At 47.7% G+C, this 23,269-nt stretch overlaps 1 protein-coding gene across 1 annotated transcript in view; it reads right to left on the minus strand.

The window, feature by feature from the left end:
- Positions 1-23,269, minus strand: part of LOC143986570 (ferroxidase HEPHL1-like) — a 172,938-nt gene that overhangs the window by 24,675 nt on the left and 124,994 nt on the right. Inside the window, exons 12-15 of the mRNA XM_077484971.1 lie at positions 6,787-7,006; positions 5,360-5,499; positions 1,580-1,708; positions 1,049-1,155 (exon numbers count right to left, since the gene is read on the minus strand). Coding sequence (XP_077341097.1) covers positions 1,049-1,155; positions 1,580-1,708; positions 5,360-5,499; positions 6,787-7,006 — 596 coding nt within the window. The remainder of the gene's footprint in view (positions 1-1,048; positions 1,156-1,579; positions 1,709-5,359; positions 5,500-6,786; positions 7,007-23,269) is intronic.

A 23,269-nucleotide genomic window follows, 5' to 3' on the forward strand; every position in this document is an offset into this window, starting at 1 on the left:
GACCTAAGAGAAGATTACTCTTACCTTAGAGCAGCCATTATCAACCATATGGACCAACTATCAACCATGGAATATTAAGGTTCCTCCAGAGATTATTAGGGGTTCCTTGAGCTGTGGCTGATTGACCTGTTATTTGATGGTTGTTGCATAGTACCAGGGCCAATTCTGCTTGGCAGAACCAACAACATGATGCAAATGATCTTTTGAGCTATTTGTAAGGGTGACAGTCTAAACACTAACATTTTTCCAACCGACCATCAATTAATTCTTTTTGCACAGATTTACAGAAATGATTAAAGGATTTTTAGGGTTCCTCTGAAGTAAAAAGGCTGTCCCAGAGACATTTCATCTTAACTTCCTGTTGGTTTACCACATTCCTAGTTTAGAGCTAGGCCAAAGAGAGCTTGGTCAGGAGACTGTGCAGAGCCAGAAGGGGCTTGGTGGAAAGAAGCCCAACCATTCTAGGACTGAGTCAGGAATTGATCCTTTCTTTAGAGAGAAGTGACCGTGCGGTGGTTTAGTTTCTCAATCAAGTGCAGTGCATCCATCAGTTGTACAAGACACCTAAGAGAGTACAATGCAGCCAGAGGTTGTGCAATAAAGCATGCACTTTTGTAGAGAGCAGACACCAGAAGCCTAGCAGTCCTCAAGTTGTGTAGTTCTACAGTTCTGAGGTATCCCCTACTCCCCATCCCTATCCAAGTTCTTGTTCCATTAAACCACGCCCCCCGAAATAAAAACCCTAGGCTGATCTTTGATCCAAAGAAAGAGTGCTGAAAATGCCATGTCTGTGTATGCTGTGAGTGGGGGGAATTAGGCCCAAATTACCAGCGGCTCCTGTAGGGGTAGCACTACACCTACAGTATCCAAAGCAAAGCTTAAACTATACTTTAACATTTTTTAATAAAGGCTTTTTGGCTTTAAATATGTGTTGGGGTCTTGCAGCGGTAAAAAATGTGTTGATTTAATAAGGTGGTCGTAATGAACTGTTTTGTCTTGCAGTTACAAAGTGACCTCTCCAAGCAATTGGAGTATTTCCTTACATTACCTTCACATAGTTTTGCACAGAATAATAGGCCCATGTTAAACAATTGGGGTCATTAATTCCTGGTCCTAGGTATTCTGGAATGTTCCACTGGTATGTTTTTGTTCCCCCTAAAAAGCAGATATGTAAAGAAGGTAAATTATGACATCTCAAAATTAAAGCTGAACTCGAGAGCAAAATAAAAACACACATTTCACATGCATATATAAGGACAGGTTTACCTGCCAGAGGATTTGTAACTCTGTTTAGCTAGTTTTGTTATCCTAGAAGCCTTATGGACACCATGATGAGGTTGGTGACCAGCCCTTTCTCTACTACAGTTAAACAGCAAAGCTTGTACAAGGTCCTGCCCCCTTTCAAACTAGTGAATTTCCAAAAGTAGTGCGATTTCAGCCCATTCAAAATAAATGGGTGGAAAATTCACTGCACAGAATTGCATGTGAGTTGCACAGGAACGCAGAACAGGAACGCAGTGTGATTCACAGTGTGAGCAGGCTCTAGGACCAGGAAATGAGTGATCACTTATTTACTCACCTGGCTGAGTAGGTTCAGCAAGATAATTGACCATCTGAACGCCATGTCCGTAAATAGAATGTGGATGCGTGGCTTTGTTTTTAAATACGATCAATATACTGTCTCCAACTTCGGCCCGAATGAATGGACCTAAATTATATACAGAAAAATACATAACAGTCACTCTCAAGAGGTTACTGCTTTAAAACCAACGGTCTTTAAGTTACTAAAGGTAATCAGATTTATTAAACTTTATTTTGGGACAGTTCAGGGGAATTTCCATTTACACAAATACAAATTTCTAGGGCTGGGAAAATGAAAGGTTAATTCCTCAATTAATTGTTAATTTTTTTGATCGATCAATTTGTTCGGTACTCACCTCTCCGCCGGCTTCCAGGTCTTCAGGGAGTTCCGTCGGAGGTCCAATGACGTCACGGACATCGATGTCACTGGACTCCTCCCCCCTTCTCCAAGTGCCTCCGTCTGCTAACGAAGGGAAGGGGGGAGGAGTCTGGTGATGTCGATGTCCGTGACGTCACCGGACAGCTGGACAATGATGCTAAATATGAATGTGGTTAACTGGGATCATTCAGTGAGCTAAGTGTAGGCAAATTTGATAACCTCTGTTTTTAACATTGTTGTAAAGAACAAAACAAAATGTAAACACTCTGGTATGTCTGCATGACTGGCTAAAGTGATGACTACTTGCCTAGTATAAAGTGACTGACAGTCAATATACTAGATAAGTTTTATAATTAAAGTTAAACTAACATTCTACGTTTTTCTTAAAGTTTAATAAAAATTACTTACATCAGTGCTACAGTTTGAATTTAAAACGTATTTGTGTGAACTGTGAAGTTAAGTCATGGATTTTGGAAAATAACTAGTGTCGGGTGATTGTATATAATGTATACCACATTTACCATTGACTAATGCAGAGTTGCAATGCAAGAAGATCAACTAAAAGTAGTTGGATCTGTATGTGCGTTATAATTAATCGAAATTAGTCGATTAATCGCTTAAAAAAAATAATCGATTAATAGAACACAAAAATTTTAATCAGTAGCAGCCCTACAATTTTCACTTACTTTACTTACAGGTGATATACAGACCAGAACCCAGTAGCACTAGGGTTGTTGGTTTGAATCCCAACCACAATACTACCTGCATGGAGTTTGCACGTGCCTTCTGTGCTTGTGTGGATTTCCTCTGGGTAATTTGGCTTCCTATCTTACTCCAAAGCCATGCTGGTAGGCTAATTGGCTCCTGTCTAAATTGGCCCTGGTTTGTGTATGTGTACATGTGAGATAGGCACTTTGCAATGTCAGCTCTTTAAGGGCAGGGACTGATGTGAATGTGCAATACACATATATAAAGTGCTGTATAAACTGTCAGTGTTATATAAATACTTGAAATAAATAAAATAATTACAATATACAGTATGTGTCTATCTACCCCTCCCCCCCTCCTTGCAACCAGTAGCAGAGATTGTACACTACAAATCAGGGGACGTTCACATTACATTCTAACTTTGGAGCTTATTTTGAGTTTGTGATCATAGAATAGGAGTTTTCTAGGGACCATCTAAACATTTTGATTGTGCCTAAGCAGTATACCTTTTTCCTGGAATTCCTTCTGAAATATAGCAGTGGTATATCAGTGTGCCTTGGCACTACTGTGCCTATAGCCACCTGTAAATTTGCAGTGTGAGCTCAAAGGCACTGCTGCCTCTGGCTGATGGTCCAAATCACAAGGTGTGGACTGAGATTTGGTGACCACTACTGTCCTGTTCACTGTTCTTGCTGGAGAGGAAGCTGTACCCAAAGACCTGCAGTGCAAGCACCTCCCTGTTTCTGCTACATTCATCCTTACATTCATCTGTGTATATCTGTGTGGACGCACTAATATATATACCCATGTGTTACAGGAATAAAAGAGCTACTAGTGAAGTGAAATGTAGAGGGCTTCTATAAAAATTTGAGCAAACTGATGTCAGAAATGGCCAGCGCTCCTGCGCCTCATCCCAGCATCCTAGTTTTGGTAATACCATTCTCCTTGCCTGTCTGTCCACCTGCAAGGCAATTATTGATGTGGCCACTCTCTGGGTGGAGACTAAGGCAGGGTTCACACTGGCATTAAGAGCAGGCGTTTGGGAGGCATTAAAAAGGCTCCTCAAATGCCTATGCACAAGAAACAATTGACAGCAAATAGGGCTGTTCACACTAAGCGTTAGCGTCGCTTAGCTTCAAAATTGAAGCCTCATGTTGAGTCAGGAGGTGTTTGAAGCCTTTCAACGCCTCCCATTCAAGTCTATGATATGATGCCCCAGTAGAAGTCCGTATTGGACAAAACGCGTCAGTCGAGGTACTCTATTCCCCACATTGCTTTTATCACATGTGATTGTTTTATACGTTTTTTGTACATTGGTTTTTACCTATTAAAAGCCGTCTTTTGACCTGCACTATCAGACCCCCCCCCCCCCTTTTTATGTTTTTTTATGTGTACCGTTGCAAGTGCTGCTGAGCTTCACCTTTTGGTTCCAGCACCCTCATTAGGGTTGATTTTGGTCATTCATTTGCCATCACTGGAGTTCCTGTCCTGGAATCCGCCTTCAGTATCTATTATATCCATGGTCGATACCGTGTGAAGTTGGAGTAAGGCCAATCCGGGAATTTCCTGACATCGGATATACAGTCATTGTGGACCTGTCCCATGGGTGCATTCATGCTCGATTGACTCGTTGTCTTATGATAGTCGAGTCCAACATCTCTGGTAAGCGTATATGAACCTTGATGTTTATTTTGAAGACACCTACAGTTTGATGGCTCTCGGGGGTGTGTGACATCCTGTGTATTCACCTATGTGTCTAGATGGACATTTGGTGTTTCATTTACCTCTATGTGGACTTTTTCTCATTTATTTTTTGTTTGATTAATCTCACTCACTAGTTTGCACTGTTTATATGTTTGGTTTAGTGCTACATATTCACCACAAAGTCTATGGTAATGCCTCGCAAATGCTCTGGCAGGCAGTTGCGGAGTGGTTGCGGGCCTGTCTAATACCCATACTAAAGCTCATTGACGCCTGTCTGATGACCATACAAATGCTATAGGAGCGTTTTTTGAGTGAAATTTAGGTAAGTAAGAACAAGCCCTAAAACATATATAAGCCAGCCAAGCCTGCAGTCTCATGCTTGTGATATTGTGTGTAATACCTGATCAAGCTACCTGTAATTCTGCCCTGCTAGACTGGATTACCTTGTTGACGACCTTGGATCTGATATCAACTATTCTCTGAACTACCTTTTGAATTTGGATATTGACCCTGACTATTCTGAACCTCGCCTGTCTGCCAACTGCAAGTACCTGTTTGCTTTGCTCTGTTCGCACATGCCCTGGCCAGGCACAGTAGCATTGTGTATAAGTCCTGGGGGCAACCACATACCGGTAGGCCTGCATGCCTTATGGGAAAGGGGGCTGCTATAGGTAAAGAATACAGAAGCTATAGTGTCTGACCACCTATGTTACGGGTAAACAACTGAAGAAAGTTTTCACATCAACAAAACTTCAACGTCTGTTTTTTTTCTATGATGAAGGAAAATGAAGGAAGGCTCTGACTGACTGCTAATCTTGGGTTAGTTTTACATTTTAAGAACTTTATGAAACATTATGATTGGTTATTATATGTGCACATTTCACCTTTCCTTGCACATTTCACCCCCTTACTGACTGACCCTCCTAGCCTTTGCAGTTATTGACCAAATCCCTTTTTAAAAACTTCCCCCACCCACTGAGATCCTACCGAGTATTTCCAGATGCTCCTCCTCCTCGCACCTCTGCTTACGCTCTGTGAACCGTCCGTCTGTGTATTCCCTGTAAACCACTTTCTTGTATTTTGATCCTATGAAGCCCCCGTCAGAGCTCAGAAAAATGTTTCCATGGCTGCAAAAGGAGATTTAAAAATGTATTCAATAAGGCAGGTAGAAGTGCTATACCAGGGTGCAAAGTATTGCAACCCATAGAAACCAACAGCGGACAACTAATCTGATTGGATCATATGGGCCTTTGCAAATTGTGCACAATCAATGCTATTTGCACTGGCTTGGAGCTCATTCACAGCAGCAGTATTGGGCTGTGTTGGGCAACGTCGCCCCAATGCAGTCCCAACACAAGAACAAGTCCTTGCCTTAATGAATGTAAAGCTATCTCTGATTGGTTGAGGCAGAGAGTGATATCATCTCCCCGTCTCTCCACCTCATCCGATCAGTTCTGGTGATTCTGAGTTCAGGAAATGGCGGTAAATGTGACACAGATGGGAAAAAAAAAACTGAAAGGGGTTATAACCCTGCCTTCCACTATCCAACATAGCCCTGTCACACATCACAGCTCTGCTGCAGTAAAGCCGCGTACACACGGGCGGACTGTCTGGCCAACTAAGTCCGTCAGACAATCCGACGGACAGTCCGTCCTACTTTTGAATGAACGGACTTGACCACGCACGATGAACAGACAGTCCGTTGAAAGCTTGCGCGATGACGTGTATGGCACGTACGACGGGACTAGAAATAGGACGTCCAATACACAGCAATGCAACCTTTCGCCGTGTAAATCCTTTCTGAGCATGCGCCATACTTAGTCCGTCCAACTTGCCTACTCACGAGCGGAAACCAAAGTTGGACGGACAATATTACGGAAATTCCGAAAGACTTAGTCCGCCAGACTGTCCGCTGAAAAAGTCAGCTGAAGCCCACACACGAGCGGACTGTCCGCTGAAATGTGTTTCAGCGGACTAAGTTGGACAGACAGTCCGCCCATGTGTACGCGGCTTTAGGGAACAGTCCCCAGCCTTTGAGTGGACAGTAAAGAGAAGCAGAACACTGATGGGCTCCTCTCTCTGTCACTTTTCTCTCTCCTCCTATCAGCATGCTTCTGGCTAGGACTGGCAGGGACTTCAAGATGCTGATACCAAGTCCGATTCATGTACTTACACTGCTTGCATTTAAAAAAAGATATATGTTTATATGTAGAGCTGCCTGGGGTTCAGTTCTAAGGCTGATGGGTCTGAAGCAGAACTTCTATTCACCCCTCGGACAGGATAACTTCTATATAATCACATTGATATATATATTGATTGATACACATTAATATATATATATATATATATATATATATATATATATATATATATATATATCAATCACATATAATAATGACCTGTGTATCTCATACCTCTCATGCATATCTTCCATGATGCTATGTTTTTCAAGTTCCCAGGACCTTTCCGGGCTATAGTCCCACTCCACCTCCTCCGCAGCAATGAAGTACGTCCTCATGGTGCCATACTGGACATCATCGTGGCTCGTGGAATTGTCGCATACCTGCACCGTATATTTATTTTTCATACCATCCCTGTGATGATCCATCAAATGACAGCTCACTTCAAACTCCCCTAGAAGTGGAGCACAGAGGGGAGGAGATTATACCGGGCACATTCAATTCAATGGGGGAAGAGTGCCGGCCCACACAGAATAACTATGCAGGGGGTCAGATTTGATAATAACACTATAGCATTTCTAGGATTAACATACCTGTTATAAAAATATTTAAAAAAACTAAAACTGAAAGGCAAACAGCTAAATGCACAAAATAAATACATAAACTGAAGGGTTTGTACTTCTGTCCATCCATTTCGGAAATTTATACAGAACTGCCAGACTTTTTTTCTACTGCAGTTAAAGTATATGTGAACCCTCACCTGGTAAAACAACCTATTATGTTTAAAATAGAAATGCAATGCAAAGCATGTGTGTGTGTATATATAATATATATATATATATATATATATATATATATATATATATATATATATATACTGTATATATATATATATATATATATATATATATATATATATATATATATATACACACACACACACACACACACATATAAACAGTAGACATGTGCACTGGCAAAAAATGTGTTAATTTTCGTTTCATTAGTTTTTTTGATTTTTTCAAAAATTCGGAAATTTGAAAATTTCGGGAATTTAGAGTTTTTGGATTTCAGAATTTTCAAATTTCCGAATTTTTGGAATTCGAAAATTTGGATATTCAAAAATTGGAAAATCCGAAAATCTGAAACAAAAAAGAAAATCAGTTTAATTTGAAATAATAACTATCAAATTATAGGTATTGGAATTTACTTTCAAATTCGGAAATTTGGAATTCAGATATTTCGGGAATTTCCAATTTTTGGATTTCCGAATTTCGGCAGTTGTTTGTTACTGATGTAATATTGGAGCTCAGAGGATGCACTGGACACTTTTGCTGCCATTGTGCTATGTGCTGGGTGCCCAGTAGGATATTTTCAGACATTTCAACTCTCCCGCAAGTCGTGGGAATCTCCCGCATTTGGGTGCGGCTCCCGGTCCCTCACGAGCGACGAGCGATCTCCCGGCTGTGCCTGTCACTCAGCCACAGACAGAGCAGCCCGAGCGTCTGAATGGAGTATTACCCCGCTCGGGCTGCTCTGTCTGTGCCTGAGTAACAGGAGGTGCTCCCCTCCCTCCTCCTCCACTACGTCAGTCACACAGCGGTCGGAGCTGAGTGTAGAAAACTTGCCGTGCTGTGACAAAAGTCCTGCCCTCCCCTTAGACCAGCTCGTGTGATAGACAGAACACTGCGTCTATCACACGAGCTGGTCTAGGAGTAGGGCAGGACTTTTGTCACACCACGGCCAAAGTTTTCACACTGAATTCCGAGACACAGCGGGGGATGCCTACTGTGTGTTATCCAGGCACTGACCGTAGTAAGGCTGCGATTATGGGCACTGTAAGGCTGCGATTATGGTAACAGTGAGGCTGTGATTATGGGCACAGTAAGGCGCCAATTATGGGCACGGTAATGCTGCAATTATTGGCACAGAGAGGCTGCAATTATGGGCACTGTAAGGCTGTGATTATGGGCACTGTAAGGCTGTGATTATAGGAATGGTAAGGCTGTGATTATGGGCAAGGTAAGGCTGCAATGATGGGCAAGGTGAGGCTGCATTTAATTGGGAGGGTTTCAGCGGCGGTGCAAAACCTCCCTGAAATTAGTTTTTGCAGGTTGGGATGTCTGTATTTGTATTTCTTTTTTTTTTACTAGCAATGGCGGTGATCAGTGGGACTGCTATATTGCCGCAGACAGTCAGGACAGTGACTGACACTTTTTACACTTTTTGGGGATCAGTGACACTAACACAGTGATCAGTGCTAAAATATTTGCACAGTGACTGTACTAATGACACTGGCTGGGAAGAAGTTAACATCAGGGGTGATCAAAGGGTTAACTGTGTACCTGACCAGTGCTTTTCTACTGTGGGGGAGGTGGTTGTACTGGGAGAAGGCATGGATCGGTGCCACTGCTTAGCAGAGACACACAATCCACATCTACTGTAGTGACAGGGCAGTGATCTGCCTTGTTTAGATAGGTAGACCGCTCACAGTGGGAGTGGGCCGTCAGTGGCGCGCACGCATGCCCCGGACCCAGAAGTCCAGGATCATGTACCAGGCACATCCTGCACAGAAGAGCCACCCTGCCCCTGTATATATATACAGTATACAGCAGGCAAGCGGCTAAAAAAGTCAAATATTGAATGAAAATAGTATAAAAAAATTACACACATATATACAGTAAATATCCTTCTTCCACCAATAAAAAATAGAGCATTGGCGGTTATTTACGAAAGGCAAATCCACTTTGCACTGAAAGTGCACTTGGCACTAAATCTAAGGGGTAGAACTGAAATGAGGGGAAGCTCTGCTGATTTTATCATCCAATCATGTGCAAGCTAAAATGCTGTTTTTTATTTTCCTTGCATGTCCCCCTCGGATCTACAGCGACTGCACTTCCAAGTGCACTTGCAGTGCAAACTGGATTTTTCTTTAGTAAATAACCCCCATAGTCTCTTTTGTTGGTGGAAGAAGGATATTTATACATGTGTGTATTTTTTTTTTGAAAAATTATTTTTATTGAATAGTTTACATTAGGGGTGTCAAACTTAATTTCATTGCAGGCTGCATTAGCATGATGGTTGCCCTCAAAGGGCCGGTTGTACCTGCAAGATGAGATGTCCAGTGTACCCCCCCTTACATCAGATGTCAAGAGCCCCCCCCCCCACCATCAGAAATTAAGGGTCCCGACCCTCCCTTACATCACAGTGCACCCCCCTTTCCTTGTGCTGCTGGTGGGAAGAAGCTGGAGGCAGAGCCGGGAAGCAGAAAGTGCAGGATCTGGAGGAGGACCAGAGGAGGGCTGGAGTCTGCTGAATGTAGAGACCTGGTGAGGCAAAGACTAGTGGGTCCTGTGGCTGTACACAGAGGTGCAGGATCTGTAGGAGGAGTTCTGCCCTCCTCTCAGCTTCTGACTGCTGATACGGGAGGGCAGAGACAAGCCTCTTCATGGCTGCATAAGGGGGATACCGCAGCTGCAGGAGCATTTCAAGGGGTAAGTGAAATGGCCTGGAGGGCCGGATTCGGGCCTTGTGTGTTGACACATAAAGGGTTAACACGAACCATAAACCTCTCTCACGTCTCCTTAGATCTCAGCAAGGACACCAGGTCATGGGTAGAAAGAAAAGATCTAAGTGCTCACAGCTTAAGTATAAGATTTCATTTTTGTGTTCAAACACAAACCATTTACATAAAGATGATAAAAACACAGCATGTAAAGCTGACAATCATGTTAGTTCCGTAGGGCAGCAGCGTGTGATGTCATGCGTAGCTCCTCCCCCCTACCCGTTATGTTCAATCAGAACTTCAACGTCACCGAACTCCTTCCCCTTTCCCTTCGTTAGCAGACGGAGGGACTTGGGGAAGAGGGGAGGAGTCCAGTGACGTCGATGTCCCTAATGTCACCCGGATCTCCGACGGAACTCCCCGAAGACCCGGAAGTCTGCGGGGAGGTGAGTACCCATCAAAAGAATTTTGATCAATCAAAAAACGTAATCGATTAATCAAGGAATTAATCTTTAATTTCCACAGCCCTAATAGACTGGATGCTGATGTATCAACTATACAAGCTATGTATACAAGTATCATTAACTACAGGTTAAATCCACATGGAGGCTAGATGATGATGCACCAACTACACAATACATGCATATGGGTTATTCATCAGAGGCATGTATATAAGATCTCAGTGGTCCCTGAAGAAATCTGCGTATGGACATTTGTGTATTACTAATGACACCTTAAAGGAGAAGTCCAGCCTGAACCTTTTAGGCTGGGCTTCTCCTACATTTTCAGCAGAGAGCGGGCTGAAGTCCACTCTCCGCTGACATCACCAGGATCAGTTGAGGCACCACGTCATCCCGTGAATTCGCCAGCTGCCTGGACTGATGGCAGTCTCTGCCTCTAAGTGTGCGTTGAGACGGCCGCTCCCCACCATCCACAGCTCAGCACTCCAATGAGCTTGGAGGAGCAGAGCAGGAGAGATGCTGACTGACAGTCAGCAGCTCTCCACTCTGGGAGGTGGGAGAACAGAGCCATCTGCAGGGAGGACTGTGATGGGGGCCCATGACTGTAAGGAGGACTATGATGGGGGAGGGCATAACTGCAGGGAGGACTATGATGGGTGAGGGCATAACTGCAGGGAGGACTGTGATTGGGGAGCCATGAGTGTAAGGAGGACTATGATGGGGGGCCATGACTGCAGGGAGGACTGTGATGGGGGGCCATGACTGAGGGGAGGACTGATCGGGAGCCATGACTATGGGGAAGACTGTGATAGGGGGCTATGACTGCAGGGAGGACTGTGATGGGGGAGCCATGACTGCAGGGAGGACTGTGATGGGGGCCATGACTGAAGAGAGGACTGTGATGGGGAGCCATGACTGAAGGGAGGACTGCGATGGAGGGCCATGACTGAAGGGAGGACTGTGATGGGGCCATGACTGAAGGGGGGACTGTGATGAGGGAGTCATGACTAAAGAGAGGACTGTGATGGGGAGCCATGACTGAAGGGAGGACTGTGATGGGGGCCATGACTGAAGGGAGGACTGTGATGGGGGCCATAACTGAAGGGAGGACTGTGATGGAGGAGCCATGACTGAAGGGAGGACTGTGATGGGGAAGCCATGACTGAAGGGAGGATTGTGATGGGGGGGCCATGACTGAAGGGAGGACTGTGATAGGGGGGCCACGACTGCAGGGAGGACTGTGATGGGGCCATGACTGAAGAGAGGACTGTGATGGGGGAGCCATGACTGCAGGGAGGACTGTGATGGGGGCCATGACTGAAGGGAGGACTGTGATGGGGGAGTCATGGCTGAAGGGAGGACTGTAATTGGGGAGCCATGACTGAAGGGAGGAATGTGATGGGGGGCCATGACTGAAGGGAGGAATGTGATGGGGAAGTCATGGCTGAAGGGAGGACTGTGATGGGGGAGTCATGGCTGAAGGGAGGACTGTGATGGGGGAGTCATGACTGCAGGGAGGACTGTGATGGGGAGCCATGACTGAAGGGAGGACTGTGATGGGGAGCCATGACTGAAGGGAGGACTGTGATGGGGGAGCCATGACTGCAGGGAGGACTGTGATGGGGAGCCATGACTGAAAGGAGGACTGTGATGGGGGGCCATGACTGAAGGGAGGACTGTGATGGGGGGGGGCATGACTGAAGGGAGGACATGTGATGGGGGAGTCATGACTGCAGGGAGGACTGTGATGGGAGGCCATGACTGAAGGGAGGACTGTGATGGGAAGCCATGACTGAAGGGAGGACTGTGATGGGGGAGCCATGACTGAAGGAAGAACTGTGATGGGGCGCCATGACTGAAGGAAGGACTGTGATGGGGGGCCATGGCTGAAGGGAGGACTGTGATGGGGGAGCCATGACTGCAGGGAGGACTGTGATGGGGGAAATAACTGCAAAGGGGCACTGTGATATAAAGGGGACTGCAATTCTTACAGTGTAGTCCCCTTTTTACTACAGTGCTCCTCTACAGTGCAGGGGGGTTGTGAGACTCCCTTACCCACCCGCCTTCCCCATACAACGTCACTCCCCCCCCCACCACCGGGCCTTGAATAAAGTGGCTACACCAAAAGTGGTCCTTGATGCCAAAAAAGTTGGGGACCACTGTTTTAATTTACACTGCATGGTGTGTGTGGAGGAGTGGAGAGAGGATTGAAGTTATAACCAACCGTATAAGCACATTTTCACCCAATTAATTAATAGGGGTCAAGGAATTGTTGTGAGTGCAGTTTTGGAGTGGGGGGGAGCACGAATGGCACCATTTTATGCTATATGGAAAAAAGAACACGTTCACCTGCACTACACTTATGCGGAAGGTGTTTTATAGTTCCAGTGTATGCATGTCACATTTATATGCAGAACATATTTTGGTTTATGGCTTTTGTTTTTTCTGTTGTTATATATTGTTCCCCAGTCTTTGGGTTATGCACGTTACCCTATTATAGAGCTAGCTAATGCTCTTTGGAGGACTTACACATGTGATTTGATCCGCAACATTTTTCTGTCAAATAACATTTTATTTGTATAATATCAAGGAGTACATGTCATACACTTCAATGCAACTATGGTGAAGCCAGAAACAGAAAGTTAACAAACAATAAGTGCACACCGGCCTGTGGGGTATAGCCACTTGGAGTAGGTATGAACTAGGCCAGGTAGTGCTGTCCGCAGGCATTAGGATCATTCTCAAACGTGAATAAAAAGTTAAAGATCAATCAACACGAAACTAATCCTCAAATCTCTTTGTCTAGTGAAGAATAACTTGCGGAGACAGCAGGTGCTGTCTTAAAGTGCTGTATACTAGTATATAACATTATTAAACATATGTTCCTGGGAGAGTTTGGAAAAAAAGAGAGAAGTGAGAGAAGAGCCAGAAGCTGGGAAAAGAGAGGGGTGCTAAAAGAGTGTTAAAGAAAAGAGAAGAGGGGAAAGAGAGAGGTAGGGGAGGGTAGTCACCGTAAACGTTCCGTATGTCTGTCAGGTCCGGCCTTCCCTGAGGTTCCAGAGACTCCAAACCACATCATGCGCCTCCAACCGGTCCTGTATCCTGGCGGTCATCTTTTCCATTAGTCCCTGATTCTGGCATGTAGCGTGTCCAGGGTAGGGGGCTGTGTCTTTTTCCAGTGCAGGGCCACAAGACGCTGCTGTCAGGATGTGCTGAGTTAGTTTTTGCAGGGACTTTGACAGTTTGGGGACGGGGACACCAAGCAAAAAAGTTTTAGGAGTCAAGTCCAGCGGACGGTCCAGAATACTGGTCAGGAGATGTAGGACCTCCGTCCAAAAAGGGACTATACAGGGGCACTGCCAATAAATGTGTAGGAGGGTGCCCTTGTGTTCCCAGCAGCGCAGGCACCTGTCTGTTGCAGAGGGGTATATGGCATGAAGAACGTCTGGGGTCATGTACCAGAAGAATAAAATTTTGTATGCGTTTTCCCGATAAAGTGTACACATGGAGCTTTTGGATGCTTGTGACCATATCGTCCGCCATTGCTCCTCCGTAAGCACTTCACCCAGTGCCCCCTCCCATTTAAGCATGTATGCATGTTTGCCTTTGAAGCCCATAGGAAATGCATTAAGTATTTTGTAGATGTCTGAGATCATCCCTCTCTGGGCTGTGCCCGCTAGAATTACATTTTCAAATGAGGTAGGCGGAGAGAAGTGGAGGTCGGAGGATATGGTCTGGGCAAAGTGACGGATTTGCAGATAGCTATAGAATCCCTGATGGGGGAGGCCGTATTTGGCTTGGAGGTCCTCATAGGATAGAAGTCTCCGCGACCTGGGGTCCACGAGGGCCCCCAGGTGGAAGAGGTTCCAGGAAGACCAGGGGTGTGATATCTGGTGGGATAGGCTATCTGGCACCTGGGGGTTGCCTAAAAAGTAAGTCAGGAGCGATTTGTCCGAGGCCAGGCCAAAGTTTTTAGAAAGCTTACGCCAGAGGCGTTGCAGATGGGACATAGATCCCAACAGTCGGGACTGGGGAACCGATGTCGCCGCACTCCAGAGCATGCTATTAGGGTGTGTCGGGGCCAACCATCGTTTTTCGACTTCCGACCAGCGGTTGTGAGGTCTTTGGGTATACCATGAAGCGACCGCGTGGAGTTGGGCCGCCTGGTGGTATTTAACCAGGTCAGGGAACGCTAAACCCCCATCCGACCGGGAGGCAGTCATGACCGATCTAGGGACTCTGTGCCGCTTGTAATTCCACGTAAATTGGAGTAGGTCTCTTTGTATTTTTTTCAGGTGTGATGAGGGTACGGGGATGGGGAGAGTCTGGAAAAGGTAGAGGAGCTTCGGGAAAATTGTCATTTTCACAGAGGCTATTCTACCAAAGAGAGAGATTTGGTGTTTCCGCCATTGTAAGAGTAGTTGCCTAATATCTCCATAAAGGGGTGGGTAGTTCGCTTGGTATAGGGAGGCGAAGGTTGGGGTAATGTTTATCCCCAGGTATCTTAGGGATGTGAGTTTCCAGTTGTAGGGAAAGTTGGACCGTAGATGGTCCACCTCTGGTGGTGGGATGTTAATTGGGAGGGCCTCCGACTTTGAGGTGTTAATTTTAGCCCGATAGTGCACTATAACGATCTAGCTCCATATGTAAGTTTGGTAGGGATATCCTGGGCTGGGTCAGGGTGAGGATGACGTTGTCCGCAAATAATGAAATCTTAAATTCCCTGCCCCGAACCGGAATACCCCTAATAGCTTGGTTCCGTCGAATGGACGCCATCAGGGGTTCTATACAGAGGGCAAACAGTAAGGGCGACAGAGGGCATCCCTGACGTGTACCGTTGGAGATAGAAAAGGTCGAGGAGGTGGCGAAGGGGGTCCTCACCTGAGATGATGGGTTGGAGTAGAGATGGCGTATGGCCTACAAGAAAGGTCCCTCTATCCCAAGGTGGGTCAGCGTGGTGAACAGGAAGGGCCACCCCAATCTATCAAAGGCCTTTTCCGCGTCCAGGCTCAGCAGCAAGGACGACACCCCCTCCCTGTCTGCCACGTCAACCAGGTCTATTACCCTCCTAGTATTATCCCCCGCCTGACGGAGAGGGACAAAGTCCACCTGATCCCTGTGTATCAGGGAGGGTAGGACCCTGTTAAGACGCAGAGATAGCAGTTTAGTGAAAAATTTTAAGTCTGCGTTCAAGAGTGCTATGGGCCTGTAATTGGCGCAGAGGCTGGGGTCCTTATCTGGTTTAGGGATCAAGGTAAGGAAGGAGCGTTGCATGTCCATGGGACAGGAGTATTCAGTAGGAAAGCATTAAAAAGTCTACACATATGTGGAAGTAGGAGGGGTAGGAAGGTTTTATAATATTCGTAAGGCAGGCCATCCGGACCTGGGGATTTGTGCGCAGGAAGGGATTTAATGGTCAGTTCCACCTCCTCTTCTGTGATGGGTACATTCAAAGAGGCCAGGTCTGACTCTCGGATACGAGGGATATCACTGTCGGACAGATACTGCTGCATACGATTCGAGAGCTCTGCCGGTATAGGAGTGCTAGGGATGTCAGGGCTATTATAAAGCTCCGCGTTGAAACCCGCAAACGTATCAACTATGTCTTTGGGGTGGGAGACAAGTACATTATGTTTATTTTTGATCTGGTGTGGGGCGGACAAGAGGGTTTTGTCACTAAGTTTCCTAGCTAAGAGAGAGTGTGCCTTATTACCCTTATCATAGTACGTCTGTTTAATCCGTAGTAGGGCTTTTTCTATGCGGCGGAGCGCCAGGTCTCCGAGCCCCGTGCGCAGGTTGGTGATTTTTCTAAGGAGTGGCACGGATGGAGATGTGTGCAATTTCTGTTCTAATTGTCTGAGCTCCTTCTCTATGCGTAATTTAGAGGCCGCAACATCCCTCTTCATGGCTGAGGAGAGAGCCATGTACTTACCCCGTAGAACTGCCTTGTGGGCCTCCCACAGAGTGGGGAGGGTAACATCTGGGGTCATATTTTCTGCAAAGTAGTGGCTGAGGGTCGAAACTAATTCTGAGTGGGAGGGGAGGTGTTGTAGAAGGAATGTGTTCAGCTTCCAATTATAGGGCCGAGCCACTGGGGTGCCCAATTCCAGGGTAAGCATGATCGGGGCATGATCCGACCATGAGATCGGCAGGATAGATGCACCACGGGTCGCTCTCAACGTAGTGTTATTGGTAAAGAAAAATAATCTATGCGTGAGTGCATTTGGTGGGGAGCTGAATAATACGTATATTGCCGATCCCCTGGATGGAGGGGCTCGCCAGGCGTCAAATATTGCATTGCGTCGGGTGGGCTGCCGAAAGAGTTTAGAGTCCCGGAGGGCCTTGATCGAAGGCACCCAGGTAGCCGCCACTAGGCGGTCCGCCGTAGCCGAATGAGCCAAATTAAAGTCCCCTCCCACCACCAGATAACCATGATCTGTTCTAAAAAGACGTGTGAAGACTCTGGAGAGGAAGCTATGCTGACGGACATTTGGGGCATACAGAGTGCACAGGGTAATCGGTTGCGACTGCCACGTACCCTTAAGGATTAGGAAGCCCCCCTGAGGATCGCTGTAGTGGTCAATATAGGTAAACGGTGCTCCGCGTCGGATTAGGATAGCTACCCCCGCTCTCTTATGGGACCCCGAGGATTGGTATACAAGCGGTAAGTGTCTGGAGGCGAAGGCCAGATGCCGTTTCCTGTTTGAATTTAGGCCATGAACATTCATGGATAGGATCTTAGCCATCAGTCCAGTCGGGGATAGGTGTGAGGGCGGAATCTTACCCGGTATCGACGTCCAGTGAAGACCGCCAGGAGTCAGGAGCGGACGTGCTCCAGCCGGAGAACCCAGCCGCTGCTTCTCCGGAACCTGCAGACTGCAGAGTGGTGACTGAAGGGGAAGGAGAGGGGGGAGGAAAAGGAGGGAGAAGAGAGAAAAGAAAGAAGAGAGAAATAGATTAGAGCAGCAACAACAAAATCGTATAGAGAACTTGGATCTGCAAGCGGACCAAACAAAAAACAATACTCGACCCTGGGTGATCGGATCACTTGGGTCTGCTCGGATTCCCAGGGGGCCACCCGACCCAGCGCAAAAGGCATGGTCCGGGCGGCCGCATGGGAGTCCCGGTCTCCTCATTCAGCACCTAAAAGTGAGTTGAGGAGTACGGACTGAAGGGGAGAAAAAAAAGGAAAACAAACCGGATCGTAACCGTAAGTACAAAGAGGAGCCTAGGGCCCCAGGCACACCACTTGTGTACCTGGGAAAAAGGGGGGGGGGTCGTGAGAGCGAGGGGGAACCCACTTTCCCGAGTCTCCCCAAAAACCAGCCTAAGAGTAGAAAATCGATAGCAAAGCACCATATGGGGCAGGGGGAAGTAGGAACAAGGAACAACGGGGACCAACATTAATGTAATGTCCAGGGACTAGACCGCTAACCGGTCACAGGAACAGCGGACCTTCACCTCCACTGCCAATAGGGCCAGGAGGGCCAACTAGTAATACAATAAAGAGTCATCAGGAAAAGGTGAAGGGCTGGGTTTTTCAGCCAGGGTTCTGTCTGTTAGGTTTTTTTGACGCATCTCGGTGTCTGGGTCGTTGGCGGGGAGGAACCTTCTGCCACAGTGTCGGAGGTGTAGGTTGAGTAGCCACAAGGTCCCAGTGGGGTATGGGGGGGGGGGGGGGGGCGGATGCCCAAGTCCTCACAGAAGGCCTGTAAATCCTCAGGGTACCTCAGAGAGGCTGATTTGCCTTGACGTTTAGCGGTAAGGCTAAACGGAAAACCCCAGCGATAGGGAACGTAGGCGTCCTGCAGGGTGCGGAGCAATGGTTGGAGAAGTCTTTTTTGCAGGGTGATCCAGGAGAGGTCCGGGAAGAGTTGCACTAAATGGTCCCGGAAGGTCACCACGCGAGCTAAACGGGCCTGCCGCATGATGTCTTCCTTGAGGTGAAATGAGTTAACTCTACAGATGATGGGCTCTGTCCATCTCGATAAACTTGGTGGTGGGTTCCCCAAGGAGGGTGTTAAAAATTTCCTGTAAAATAATCTGGACATCCTCCGGGGCATCGGATTCCGGAACCCCCCGCACCCGTATGTTATGTCTGCGCCCCCTGTTATCCAAGTCCTCCACATGACGCTGCATATCTCTCAGTAACAGATGGTGATCTGCCCCCTGGGTTTGGGTCCTGTGGACTGCTATCTTGGTCTCCTGAATCTCCTCTTCGGCCATCTCCACCCGGTCCGCAAGATGCTTGAGGCCAGAGTGGAGCATTTGTATTTCTGCTCTACATGTGGATTTGACATCTTCAATCAATTGCTTAAAATCCTCTTTGGTAGGGATCGCTTGCAAATACAACTGCCACTGTGGGTGTAGCGGTGGGGGGTTCAATTCCCCGAGATCCCTCTGATCTAGGCGAGGGCGGGGAGGCAATGGTCTGGGACCCACAGGCCCCTCAACATGTGTGGAAAAAGCAGTCTCAGGGTTAGAGTCCCACCCCTCAGCCCACTCTGACACAGGGGCCCGGGGAATCGACCCGTGCGGTCCCCCTCCCTGATGAGAGGAGGCCGTGGGGTCCCCGGAGTATGATGAGCAGGTCGGGGATCCTCCTCGGTGGTGCAGGGGGCTGGTGGCCCTCGATGAGGCCAGTCTGAGAGCTTTTGGTGGCGGTGGCGGTGAGTCCGGGGTGGGGTCTTGCAGGGGTACATCCTTCCTTCCAGAGGGGGGGAGATCCCTGGGACACAGTGGACAAGAATGGGTCCGAGGCCACCCGGAGCAGCCGGGGAAGTGCGGAGCACTGAGTGTCAGGTGGAGAGGGGGACTCCCCCCCGGGCGCCCCGGACCCCGTTCTCCCGTCACCCGGTCCAGGCCATCCTCACCGGGTACACTCCTACCAGGCGTTAGTGGACAGGAGGGGGATTGGTGCGTCAGGCGGTATGGGTGCTGGGCAGGCAGAGGGGGACTGTCCGTGCTCTGCAGTAGCGGTGGCGTGGTAGGCCTCAGGCCTAGCCGGGCGGCATAGCTGGCGGCCGGAGCTGGGGGTGGACTCACCGCACCGGTGGATACCAGGGCACCGAACGTCTGCAGTGGTGTCCCTCCATAAGCGGGTCTTTGCTGGTGGCTGGAGTGGACGCCGCGGGCCGGAGAGAGGGCCTGTGATGGCGCAGTGGCGGGAGTCGGCGCCATGTTGGAAGGCTCGCCGGCCGGGAGCTCCGTCGCCGAAAAGAAGGACCGGAGGTCCGAAGCGGAGCCCGGCCGGGCTGCGGAAGGTCCCCTGGAGGTGGACGAGCGGGTAGCTCTTGATTTCCCCATCGGATGGCGGCGGATGGTCCCCGTAGGTGCCATGTAGCGGCAGCTGGCAGGAGAGCTAGGGAGTTAGGCGTCCATCGAGGTCGGCTTCCGGTCAGGCCCCCGATCCGCAACATTTTTCAGTTGGGGAGGTGCACTATAGTTCACATATATTTTTTACCCATTTTTGAATGGGATTTTTTGCGCTTTACTTTTCATGATATTGAAAGCACAATAATAAGGTGGTGTTTGTTAGCGCTACACCACAAATATCAACAAGATTTGCAAAGTAATGCAATTTTTCCTATGATACATCAAAACCTGCAGTGCTGACAACCAAAAGAAGGGTGACAGTGCTTTTCAGGGTGTGCGGCTCTGAAGTCTTCCCTCTTCTTGCTGGCTCCTTAATCTATTACTGGATATCACCACCATTGGTGTGTGCAGCCTACTGCATTAGGGTGTGCACCCCAGAGCACAAACACACATGAGTGTATATCAGCAGAACAGTGGACAGTGTTAGTACAGCAGAGATTGGTGTCAGTAGGGCAGTGGATGGTGTCAGTAGTTATTAATTTTATAATTTTTTTTAAATACAATTTTTTTAAATTATTTTTAATATTATTATTTTTTTTTACAATCTTTTTAGGAGCCCTGTTGGGGGGCTCTGGTGAAATATCAAGGGTCTAAACAAAGAGAAAGAGACTGAGGACAGAGCTTCCCCCTGTCCCTTTCTCTGCAGCCTCAGATGCGCTGGACAGTTATTGAATGGGAAGTGTGTTGTGCTGAGCGGCTTCCTGTTCATTCACAAACTGAAGCATAGTAAACACAGTTTAGTTAGGAATGTACACACGAGTGATTGGTACAGATCACTCGCTGTGTTCATTCATTCATCCATCCTGAAACATCCCCCACAGCAGCGGGCTGGAGAGTAGGGAAGCTGGCAGCACTGCAAGGGGGAGACAGGGGGTGCCAGGAAGCAGGGTGATTAGGGGGTGCTCAAGCACATCTGGCACCCTGGGCGCACGCATATGATCACCTCACTGCTGATTCCATATCCTCTACTAGAGAGATATCTACATTTCTTGATCATACATCACGGGACACAGGAGCTTCATTACATAGTGGGTTATATAGGCACCTCTGGTGATTGGACACTGGATAACCCCCAATTAAGGAGAATTCCTCCCCTATATAACCCCTCCCATATGGGAGGCGCCTCAGTTTTTTCGCTAGTATCTAAGGTGCTATGAAGAAAGCTCTATGCAGGTCCCTGCAGGGGTCTAAGGGCTATGATAATCCATATCTCGGGCAGATATTTTGACTCCCAAGATGATATGGTACCCAGGCCTTGTCATCCAAAGAAACAAGGTTTTGCCTGTAAGTCCTCTCCTTTTGGAAGACTGGGCTCTGGGAAAACCAGACTTGGTGTACTATTTACATAGTGGCACAAAAGTTTCTGGCAGAGTCTTTTACAAGGTCCAGGTGAGAGGTTCCTCTGAGAAGGAACCCAAAAAATCCTGAAGGTTGGCACAACTCTGCCCGCCGTGATGGGTGAAGGCTGGAATCTGTCTGTTTCAGTTCCTGCGGCGAGGACAGGTAAGAAAAGTTAATCCTATATAAATCATATATTATGGATTTCTTCATGTGAGTAGTTGTATGTCTTACCTGGTTTCCGCCACTAGAGGGAGTAAGAGCAGCCTGATGCATACTTACATGCCTTTCAAAGATACAAGCTCAGTGAAACCTGTCTCCGGATGGCTCACGTCTTCCGCTGCAGACTCTGCCACAATAAAGGTAAAAAAGAGGTCCCACGTAGTCTGGGGGTCCTGCGCGGCTCTGTAGGTGATCCTCTTCCCCCCCTTGGACGCCGGGTCCTTGTGCGCTTGTGCGCGCTCCCATACTAATGGAAGAGGGGGTGTGGTTGCGGGCCGTGCACGCACTTACTGCGCAGGCGCCAAAGCGGCAATTTTGAAGAGCCCAGAACGCCAGGGGGCTGTAAGCGGATGACACAGAGCTGTGGGCAGTAAGCATCCTAAGGGGTTGGATCCAGGCAAACCTAAGACACCTACTCAGCATCAGGTTATGCAGTTTAAGCATATATGTTTATTGTGAGACTTGTAGCACAACAGTGATTGCACTTTTGTACTGGTACCTCTGCTTTGTAGCTTAAGACTATGTCTCCTTGTAAGAGGGTCTCAGGGGGAGGTAACAAGGGCACTGGTAAATCACTGCCTAGGTCTAGGGGTCCTAAAGATGCCTGTAGATTACCATCCCCCCCTGCAAGACTGGAGCCAGCCTCACAGGATGAGTCAGTGCCCTTGTCAGGTTTTGCAGCCTCTCCTAATGTTTCAGCCCCAGCGTATGTCACTGAAGACTCCCTTAAGGCTACATTGGAGGGTTTTGAAGGGAGAATTATGAATTTTATTTCAGCTTCCCTGAAAAATAGCAGAAAAAGGGGTAGATCCCCTCCCTCTGCTGAAATTCCTCTTTCAGATGATACCTCTGACAATGAGGAGAGATCCCTATCATGGGATAGGGTTCAAGAGCAGTCGGATGAATCAGAGGAAGAGGAGAGAGTCCCCTCCTCCCAGGCACTTAGAAAGCAGGTTCAATATTACACTGAATTGGTGCGTACCACTTTCAGAATGCCTGCTGCTGAGGCCGCTACATCCTCTGTTTCTTCACTGGGGGTCAGGAGAATCCCACAGACTGCCTTTTCCTTTCCAATTCATCCCTTAATGGATAAATTGCTGTATGAGGATTGGGGACATCCCGATAAACTGTTTGCTCCTCCTAAAAGGTTTTCTATGCTTTATCCTCTGGAGGTCCCATCTGTCGATGCGGCTGTTTCTTGTGTGAATAGAAACCTGACTTGTCCTTTGGATAATGCTCAGGTATTTAAGGATCCAACTGATAAGAAGCTGGAAATGTTATTGAAAGCCTCCTTTTCCATGGCTGGCGCTGTAGTGCAACCTACAGTCGCAGCTGTGGGGTTGTGTCAGTTCCTCAAGGAACAGGTTAAGCAGATGCTTGGCATTCTTCCCAGTGAGGAAGTGGAGAATTATGCAGAAATTCCTCAAATTCTGTGTTTTATGATTGATGTGATTTTGGATTCTGTCCAACAAGCATCTCGTTTGTCTCTCCTGTTGGTAAACATGCGAAGGGCCCTGTGGCTGAAAAATTGGGCAGCTGAGCTGTCGTGTAAAAAGACTTGGGGGCGAAAGCCTGCCAAGCAGAGCCCAAAAGCTTCCTTGTGAAGGGGCCCCCCCGCTCGGCCGAGTGGGGGGAAGGCTCCTGCAGTTTGCAGAAGCCTGGCGGGAAGAGATTCGGGACAAGTGGGTAACCTCCTCGATATCTCTGGGCTACAGGCTAGAGTTTCAGGAGATCCCACCTTCTCGCTTCCTAAAGTCGAGGATCCCCAGGGATCCAGTAAAGCAAAAACCGCTACTTCTGGCCTTAGATCACTTGC

Source organism: Lithobates pipiens, unplaced genomic scaffold (assembly GCF_037356315.1).
Source record: "Lithobates pipiens isolate NorthernLeopardFrog02 unplaced genomic scaffold, aLitPip1_a1.2 Scaffold_17, whole genome shotgun sequence".
Taxonomy (NCBI): Eukaryota; Metazoa; Chordata; class Amphibia; order Anura; family Ranidae; genus Lithobates; species Lithobates pipiens.